This window comes from Ictidomys tridecemlineatus, chromosome 11 (genome assembly GCF_052094955.1).
Source record: "Ictidomys tridecemlineatus isolate mIctTri1 chromosome 11, mIctTri1.hap1, whole genome shotgun sequence".
NCBI classification, from domain to species: domain Eukaryota; kingdom Metazoa; phylum Chordata; class Mammalia; order Rodentia; family Sciuridae; genus Ictidomys; species Ictidomys tridecemlineatus.
In genome coordinates, this window is record NC_135487.1 from 13,037,745 (window position 1) to 13,047,420 (window position 9,676).

At 44.9% G+C, this 9,676-nt stretch overlaps 1 protein-coding gene across 1 annotated transcript; it reads right to left on the reverse strand.

The window, feature by feature from the left end:
• Nucleotides 1-3,565: 3,565 nt before the first annotated feature.
• On the reverse strand, nucleotides 3,566-7,769 carry Pla2g2a (phospholipase A2 group IIA). Its single transcript, XM_005317537.4, has 5 exons — nucleotides 7,488-7,769; nucleotides 6,616-6,665; nucleotides 6,258-6,402; nucleotides 5,886-5,995; nucleotides 3,566-4,014 (listed from the first exon to the last, which is right to left on the reverse strand). Exons 2-5 carry the CDS (start codon nucleotides 6,653-6,655, stop codon nucleotides 3,872-3,874), a joined length of 438 nt encoding a protein of 145 aa, XP_005317594.2. The 5' UTR covers nucleotides 6,656-6,665; nucleotides 7,488-7,769; the 3' UTR covers nucleotides 3,566-3,871.
• Between the last annotated feature and the right edge of the window lie 1,907 nt (nucleotides 7,770-9,676).

Below are 9,676 nucleotides of genomic sequence, written 5' to 3' on the forward strand. Positions count from 1 at the left end.
TTTGGCCTTTACCTCTCTCTCTCCTCCACTCATTGGCTCCTTTCTATCCCGTTTTATTTTCTTCCATAAATCTACCCTTTGAAACAATCCTTAATACAATTTCCAAATTAGAATTATTTTTTCCTCAATAAAAAAGTCATTTTATGTCTTATAGTTTTTCTTATAAAAATACATTATAATTTTCTGACACACTTTACATAATAAAATATATGTATGGCATATATATAACTAAAATATAAGTAATATATGTAATACATGTAAACCATATTAATATGTGTATATAGTAGTTATATTATGTATATAATATATATATATATTTATATATATATAAAATGTTAAATCTCGGTAACGTATATTCTAGTAATGTTAAATTCCAGTAACGTATCCAGTAATGTAAATTCCAGTGGGGAAAAACCTGAGAAGTAAGCAATTTTGATCTGTTTGCTATCTTTCAACAAATTATTAACATATATATTATAAATTATAATATATAATTTATTATATATATATATATATATATATATATATATATATATTCTGTTTTTATGGTTGTTTGGTACTGGAGATTGAACTCTTGGGTGCTTTACCACTGAGCTACATCTCCAAACATCACCCTCTTTCTTTTTGAGATTGGGTCTTGGTAAGTTTGCCAAGACTGGCCTTAAACTTGCAACCAACCTACCTCAGCATCCTGAGTTTCTGGAATTACAGGCATAGGCCACCACACCAGGCATATTTATATATATTTATATATTTATATATTTTTTAATTTTACTTTTTGCTTTTTGTAGTGCTGGGGATAGAAGTCAGGATCTCACTCATAATAGGTAAACTCTCTACTGCTGAGCAACACCCACAGTCTGTATCAGTACATATTTTATGATTTATATTATTTATATTATAACATGTGCTCTCTCATAGAGAAAAAAAGAATGTGTAATAGAACATATATTAAGAGACCCAAATATATTGCCTTTCCTATAGAATTAATGAAGCCAAATATATTTGAAAACATATGTATCAATTGATGTCTTAGTAATTTAACTTTGATACAATTCAGTCATTATGTAGTTTAAAATAACATAAAACTGGCATAAAAAGTTCATTCATAAACATTTATCTCCTTTACATTGACACAATTTATTTTAAACAATAATATCTGGACTATTTGTGAAAACAGATATTAGATAATTATAGTTTTCATTTTAAGTTATTTCTTTGTCAAGGAAATATGTGTTTGATATCTAGAAAACAGAGGATACTGCATTGCATGCTTAGGTCAAAATTAAACTTTTTTGATCTTAAACATCTAACAGAGATAAATATAGCCTTCCTCACTAGCACACCCAGGCAACATGTAACTAACAGTTCTGAAGACATTTTCACTTTTAATATTTAAAACCAGTTTATTTATCAAGTCTTTACTCGAGTCGTGAATTAAAAAGCATTTTGGTTAGTTACTATAATCTGAACAGTGTCAAGTTATATGAATGGTCCTTTACTCCTAAGCCCATTCAGATAGAATTCCTATGATTTTACTATATGGATACAACATACAACTATTTTCTTTCATAAGATTCATCCTTCACCATACAACATGTACCCACACATACCATGCATGATATCTACAAATGACAATCTTGTTTTCAGTTTAAAATGTTGGTCACCACCTAGGCACAGTGGTGCATGCCTGTAATCCTAGTGGCTCAGGAGGATTGCAAGTTCAAAGCCAGCCTCAGCAAAAGGGAGTTGCTAAACTACTCAGTGAGACCCTATCTCTAAATAAAATACAAAAGAGGACTGGGGGTGTGGCTCAGTGGTTGAGTGCCCCTGAGTTCAATCCCGGTACAAAAATAAAATAGTCACCAAACAGAAAATAGAGTAGTATAAATTCACTGGCTTATAAAAAGATGATTGAAACCAAATTATATTTTTGACAAAAGGGACAACTTAAAGTGACCTGTTCATATGGATAAACTTTTAAGATTTTCATGTGACCTGAAAGCCATGGACCATATTTTCAGACCAACCAGTTCCCATAGCAGCTTGGGGTCAAAAACTTCTTTTCCCTCCTCTCTTACCCCCTTTCCAGTTTTGAATGAGTTTAGGGTTAACTCTTAGCTCTTCTCATTTTAGCTAGGCTTGTCTGGAGCAGCAAGCCTCCAAGTAACCTTGAATTTAATCATAAAATTATCTTTCTTTGGTTTGCCTTTCTTGTTTGTTTGATGAATCAAATAGGGCAGGAAACAGTTTAGAAATGGTGTTTGAAAGGTTTTCTGTTTCTTTTTTGTTTTTTGTTGGCCGAGGTGGTGGTATGTGAGGCAATTTTTATGCTGGGCAGAGAGATTTTTTACTATTGCTTCAGATTTCATCTAAGGCAGAGAGGAGGTGGGTTTTTGTTTGTTTGTTTTTTAAATCCAGAACAGTTTTATCACCCTAAGCTGTTAAAGCTAGGCAAATCTAAATTTTCATTTCCAGGAAGAATGACTCTTGGGTGTCTCCGTTGCCATGGAGCTGCTGTAAATTGCAAAACCACCATTAGAAGTTTTTCTCTTCTTCTCTATTGGTTGATGAAAACAACTTTTAGCTGGGCTGGGGGAGAGGGTGTTGGAGAAGAGGACCAGCACTGGCTGGCCAGGCTTCAGCGTGTGCATTTCTCTTTCTCTTAATGTAAAGCAGACTCCATATAGACCAAGGGAAAAAAATAGAGAAATAAAGAGCTAAATAGCCTTTACATGTTTCCTCTATAATTGCAGTTGAAGAATTAACTTTTCCTACTGTTCTTTCCCTGAAAATGGACCACGGTGTTGTCAGTTAAAGTGCCTCAAAACACAGCTTCTTTATGGGCCTTAGGATTTTGCTTCTTATCAGTGTCTGGAGGGCTAAGAAAATCCCTTAAATTCTGTCAGGAATTTTAAATGCATGGTCAGTATGTCTTGCTTTGACTGGGTGTACACAGGATTCCATTTGTACTTGGCAGATGGCCTTTGTGCAAGGTCATAGTTCCTGTAGTCCTCTGTGAACAGTGCATGTGTGAAATCCGCTCCTTCAGAACCTTCTGCTTTGCTTCTTTAATTTGTTAGACTTTGACAAAAGTGACCCATTTTGATTCTGACAACTTTCACATCCTCCAACAGGCCAGGAGGAGCTGGCCCAGGGAAGGCAAGGGGTGGTGGTAGAGATATGGATGGAGATAGAGATAGAGATAGAGATAGAGATAGATAGATAGAGAGAGAGAGAGAGAGAGAGAGAGAGAGAGAGAGAGAGAGAGAGAGAGAGAAATAGATGTATAGGTCTGGGTTTCACTCCTAATAGGAATAGCAGCGGTAGATGGGCTGGGCCCAGTCCTTTAAAAATTGGTATCTCCCTTAATTCTCAAACCTGCCCAGGCAGGAGGGACATAGTCATCTCCATTTGGGTGGGAGAATCAAGGCTCAGGGTAGTGGAGTAGAGGAGTCATAAAGTCTTGACTCCAGAGCCCATACTTTGAATTCACCATTTACCAGTTTGTCTGGTACAGTGTGTTCTCACACTGAGTAAAACACATACATGCACGCACACAGAGTTTGGTGACAAATTGGTTTATTCAGAAAAGACTCCCAGGAGTGTGCAGCTGGGAGCTAAGCTGGGGGCCGGAGGTGGTAGGGAAGGGCAGGAGTGGGGACTCAGCTGTGCAGGTAGTCGGGGAAGAGGCCAGGCAGAGGTGCCCCCGGGGTTTGGTCTTCTTGTTCTGGGTCAGGACAGAAGGGCTCCTAGCTTGCCTCTGGGATGTACCGGGACTGTTTTCAGGGGGAACGTGGTGGGGGCTGGGAGAGAGGGTGTTGGAGAAGAGGACCAGCACTGGCTGGCCAGGCTTCGGCCAAGAGGAGCCTCAGCAACTGGGCTTCTTCCCACGGCACAGCACATTGGGATAGAACTGGTACTTCCTATTGTAGGTTTTCCGGTTTTTAGCAAAACAGTAGGCAGCAGTTTTATCACACTGACACAGCTGACTCCTACAGTAGCTCTGGTTGGCTGAAATTACAAGAAAATAAACACCGGATGGGATTTAATAGTCTGTGGCTTTTCCTGGGGGAGAGGACCAACCCCATCCTCCAGATGCTCCTCGTCCGGAACTTGCTGACAGATGGGGAGGCAGGTCCCCGCCCAGGGGAGCTAACTCCTGCCCATCGCAGACACAGAGCCCTGCACACCACACCAGAAGACGCAGGCCTTCCCATTGGCCACCCTCTGGCGGGCGGTACAGCCCCACCAATCATGGGGTGGATCGTGATTGGCGTAAGACCGGGCCTCCCCTTCTCCTTGACAGTGATTGGTCTCTAAATAGCAGGTTACATTGTTCTGGCCAATGAGCGCGAGTCTGCTGGAGGCTTCTGGGAAGCATTCATTTCCTCCCTTGGAAAAGAGAGTTGCGCGGTGGGAAAGCCTGCGGGGGAGGCCCGGGTGCCTGGAGCTGCGGCACGTGTCTTGATGTACACTTAGATTCTAGGGACCTGCCAACTCGGCAGAGCTGACGATGGGGAAAAGCAGCCCCAGGCCTGACTGCAGTTGGGAGAATTCGTACTGTGAGAGTCAGGCAGCCCCAATATCCGAACCAGTTGGTTTGGGCATCTTGCTTCTGGGCCCTAAAGCCTGCTAACGTACATATGGAGAGGTCACCATTGCAAGAGACAATTTCTGATCTTATGATTCATGCTGTGGCTGGGAGTTCATGCCCTCTCCCAGTTACACTGGACCCACTGTCTGGGGTCACTAAGCAGTCTTTCCGGCTGCCTCCCATCTCCATCCTCCCCTTCAGATTCAAGCTTTCTCCATGTATTTGCCTCCACTTGCTCTCTCCACTTCCCTTCCCACCCATACCTAACCCACTCTAACCTGGTGTCGCCCTCATGCTCAAGGAGACACCTTCTCCTGAGGTCCTGAACAACCTTCCTGCCCCACAGTCTGCAGAAACCCTGTCCGTCCAATGCGGCCTCCTCTGGTAAACTGCTGTTGTTAATCATAACCTTCTCACTCAGTCCTTTTCCCTGCTTTCTGTCTAATCCACTGGCTTCCTTCAGGGGCCTTGAGAGAGCACACCCAACTTCCAGTTCTCCTCTGCGAAATCTGAGTATGTCCCCAGTCCATACCCTACACTGAGCTGCAAGTGTTCACACCCAGCTGGCTGCTGGCCATTGCCCAGGGAGGGTGTCTGGAGACCCTAGTCTCTGAGTATTCTAATTAGAATTGTTCTTCATACAACCCAGCAGAACAACATACGGGATCTTTACCTCCACAGTACCATCTGCACAAATACCCACCCAAAACTCATTATCCTCATATCCTCCTCAGGCATCTCCAAACTGATTCTTCCTCAAAATCATATAGTTGCTTCTTGATTTCATTCCACGCCCCTTCCATCCTGACCACCAGGGCTTTATGCCTGGCTGTTGCTCTTTTGTCTGCAATAGCAGGCTTCCTGGGCCCCTTCCATCCTGCACCCAGAGTGAGTCCTCTGAAAAGCAAATGTGCTTCTGTGCAAAGGTGCTAATTAGCTTCCTGTGGCTTTAGGACAAAACTAAAGACATCCTGGCCTGAAAGGTCTGGTTGATCTAGCCCCTGCCTTGCTCACTGGGCAGCACAGAATGACCTGTGGTCCCCTGGGTTTCTTGGCTCCTATACTGTGTGTTCATCTGGGAATACTCCCACCCTCGTCTGACTCTGCACAGCTCGGCTGTCACTGTTTGCAGTGACATCACTTTGTGATCTCGGCTTTCTTGCTTTCTTCTCAAGGCAGTGACTGTGTCCCTCTGTGTCCCTATCTCTTGTGTCTAGCACTGTACCTGGCATGGTGGGCAGGGAACAAATGAAAGAGGGAAAGTGGACTGGGTACAGGGCTTTCTTACCTTCACAGATGACTTTGCCTGCTTGGTATTTAAACTTGTAGCTCAGAAATTTTGTGCCACATCCACGTTTCTCCAGACGCTTGTAGCAACAGTCGTGTCTGGCACAGCATCTAGTAGAGGTTGTACCATTAGGGCTGCCTTCCTACAGCTCCAGGGGCCCTGGAGCCACATCATCTCCTTCCCACCCTTGATCCTAGGCAGAGACTCAATGGCTATAGAATAGTCTAGAGCAGAGGGTGCGAACTCTGACGGCCTGTCCAGGTGGGATACCCCAGGACCTTTGTGTCAATGGGGCACCAGCTCTGTCCTTCCAGCTTCAGCCCTCCTAAGCCAGAAGTGAGCACAGGGCAGGGAGGGCTGGGGTGGCCTCACCGATCCGTTGCATCCTTGGGGGTTCCTTTGCCACCCAGGCCACAATGGCAACCATAGGCGCCATAATTGGTTGCACCGTTCTTTTTTGTCACCGATGAGATCATGGAATTGAAGTTTAAAAGATCCCCCTGAACCCTCATTAGGCCTGAAAGGAAATTGATAAATAGCTGGTGATGGGGTGTGAGGCCCTGTGTCCTCTTTCTGTCTCTCTCTGCTTCTCTCCCCAGCCCCCATGGCCTCTATTCTCTTCCCACTGGGAGAGGACTGTTGCAAAAGGAAAGAAAACTTGGGGTTTGTGTTTCTCTCCCCTCCTCCCCCCTGGGGCTCCCCCTGCGCTGAGATCAATGTCAGCTCTTACCAAAGACCATAATCACTGCCAGTGCCAGGAGGGTCCTCATGCTGAGAGATCTGTGCAGGACGAGTGCAGATGGATTGGCTTGGGCTCCTCTCCTAGGTGGTCCTAGTTTTTGCCCTGGCCCCTATTCTCTTGCCCAATTCACTGTCATAGTGGGTACAGACATGCTCTTGCATTGCACTAAGTCCAGAACACCTCTGTCACAGCCAGTGTACCCAAGCATGACTCCACCTGTGCGCTCATAATACCACCTCCTCACCCTCCATTGCTCTGTGGAATGGCTTTGCACATGTGCAGGCCCTCGGACCATGGAGACCCCCTATGAGACCTGAATGAGAGCCCCCTGTTCCTCAAGAGACTGAGAATTCCTGAGACACTGAATCAGCTTCACCCACCCATTTGGGAAATCCCTAAGGTCAGAGGTTGTGGCCCCCCCCCATTAGACATTTCATCCACATTCCCATGCTCAATTCAAGCCTCAGGAATTCCATCCAAATAATTCTCTCCAGAGCTAAAGCAATACACTGCAAACTTTTTTCAATCTCTCTCTCTCTCTCTCTCTCTCTCTCTCTTTCACACACACACACACACACACACACACACACACACACACACACTCGTATTTGTACATGGATGCCTGTGGACATCTACCCAAATAGTGCACACAGTCTCTTTATTTAGTCTGCTCACAAAAACTACACAACAGGCTGTCCTTTACTTACCAAATTGTGCACAGGCATGCTTATGTCCACGTGGGCTCACACGCATGCACACATACAAACACACATACAAACACACAACACAGCCATTCTCAAAGTAGCCAGTGAGCAGGGATTCTAATTCTTTCCATGGACTATTAGTTTCTGGGTATTTACCTCTCAGAAGATACTGGACTGGATAGCTCCAAATGACTCCCTTGTTTTTCCTGAATGCAGCTGCTCTTAAATAGCTGCACCCTCTGGGAAGCTGGGGGTTGGTGAGGCACTGGGTGGAGGTGGGAGTGGCCAATTGGTGGACTCCAAAATGCCCATGTGCCTAGGTAATCCCCTTTATTTCCCCCTCATCAGCTGGCAAGACAGAGTTGAGAACTGGAAAATCTTTCTTGTCATGAGCTGATGCCAGATTAAATTTCAAGTCATGTTGAAGTCTTTTCTGTGGCTTAGGCCCCGACTGGGTAAATTTCCATAACCAGCCAAGGGTGTGACCACCAGTCACCTTCCTGCAGCCACTTTGCCCATGGATGGGCAAAGTTCATGTACTATGGCAGGCACAGTGAACAGGGCGCTAAATGTGGCATTGCGGGGTAGAAAAAGGGCATGGGTTAAAAATGGGAGTTCATAACTCACTTGAAACTAATGTTTGAAATATGATATGTCAAGAGCTTTGTAAGGTTTTGAACAACCAATAAAAAAAAAAGAAAAAGAAAAAGGGCATTTAGCGCTGTCCATTCATTTCAAAAATCAATTATTCATTCCCAGGAAGTACATGCTAAGCCTCTGCAAAGTTCCATGGCCAATGCAAATCACCTGAGACTTGAAGAGACTATACCCTAGTCCTGCCCATGGGGTCCTGGGGCAAGGGTTGCATGGGGAGGATTCTCCTCCCTCCTAAGTGGAGCCAGAGCCTGCACCTGCTCTGAACCCTCCTCTTTATTCTCCTCCTTCTCTCATCTCACTTGAGTTTCCAAACCTAGGAAAAGCCAGAAGCTGTCTTGAAGTTCCCACCAAACCACTGCCTCCACCTTGTTTTGGAAATGGGTCAATTAATGCCCCCTGAGGTTATCAGTCCTTTATTCTTCAGTCTTTGGGGATGCAGTGACTCTAGCTAAAGTAAACATTTACCTAAAGTAAAGATTGTAAGTGCCTGGTGACCAAATGAAGGAGGCAGGAGATGAAAGCAGAGGCCAGCTTTCCTTTTTTCTGCAGTAAAATCAATCCATCCGGCAACAAGGGCTCATTTTCTGGTTACGGGAAATGGCTCATTTTCTGGAGTGCAAAGGAGTCTGGGTTTTATAGTTCACAATGAGGGCAAATTAATCATTGGTGACTGCAGTTGTGCCATTTGAACAGTCAGGGACTGAGTTGTGCAGGTTAAAGTGTTAACTCAGGGAGGCAGTTGTAAAATGTTTGAAACTTGTCATTGGGAAAAGCTCACAGCTGGGGTGTTCACTGCTTATCTCTGGGACCCATTGTTACCTAGACCTTTCCTTCCAGGAAAGGGTGAAAGTCCAGGGCCCGGCTTTTCAGTATTCGCCCCCTCCCTTGGCCATTGTGGTTGGGAAGGGTGAATGCTTCTGGTGGAGATTCTGGGGATGGACCAGGGAAGGGATAGAAGTTTGCTTTACCCCAGGGCCCATTATTACTGGGAAATGAGGTACTGGGAGAGGTTAAAGTTTGGCTAAGTTCCCTCCCTCCTCCTGAGTCACACTGTCCCTTTGTTTTTCCCCGTGAGCTATCTTGTAGGAATATTATTTTCCATAATCCTTCAAATATCTTTTTTCCTGCCCTCCAATCTATGCTGAGAATTCAGCTTCCAAGGTCTTATATAAACATCCCCAAAAAGCCCCTGCCACCGAGGCTGTGTTTGTTATGAACATTCCCCTAGTGTCCACCTTTGCCCTGAGGCTGCTCAAACATGAGCATTGGCAGGAAAGGTCATTTCCAGGCTAAGACCAGTTGAAAACCAGGAGCAACTCCTGGCCTCTCTGTGCCTCTCCTGTGGATCCTGAAGGCAGAAGCAGTCTGGGTCACTGAGTCAGAGCACGGAGGGCTGCTGTCCTGGGAAGTTGTGTGGCCTTCTGTGGGTGTGGAGTAGCAGCGTGAGCCAGAGGTCAACTTTCACTGTATTAAGCTGCTGATAGTGGAGCCCAGCCCTTGCCTCAGCCTTGCCTTGATGATCCTGAGAGCCATTCAGACAGCTCTTCTCTTGAAAGTGGGGTCTACCTCAAGAGCCAGAGCTGTGTGCTAGGTTAGATTTTGGTCCTTCCCACATTCTCCCACTTCCTATGTTTAGGTCATTAGAGATGCAATGAGTTCAGATGAGGTCTTTAGTATGGAACCTAATC

Bases quoted from the DNA above. Each gene is read 5' to 3' on its own strand.
- Pla2g2a (XM_005317537.4), bottom strand. From the start codon at position 6,655: ATGAGGACCCTCCTGGCACTGGCAGTGATTATGGTCTTTG. The intron at 6,403-6,615 runs GTAAGAGCTGAC...ATTTCCTTTCAG, and splicing joins GGCAGTGATTATGGTCTTTG to GCCTAATGAGGGTTCAGGGG. The intron at 5,996-6,257 runs GTGAGGCCACCC...AACCTCTACTAG, and splicing joins CCCAAGGATGCAACGGATCG to ATGCTGTGCCAGACACGACT.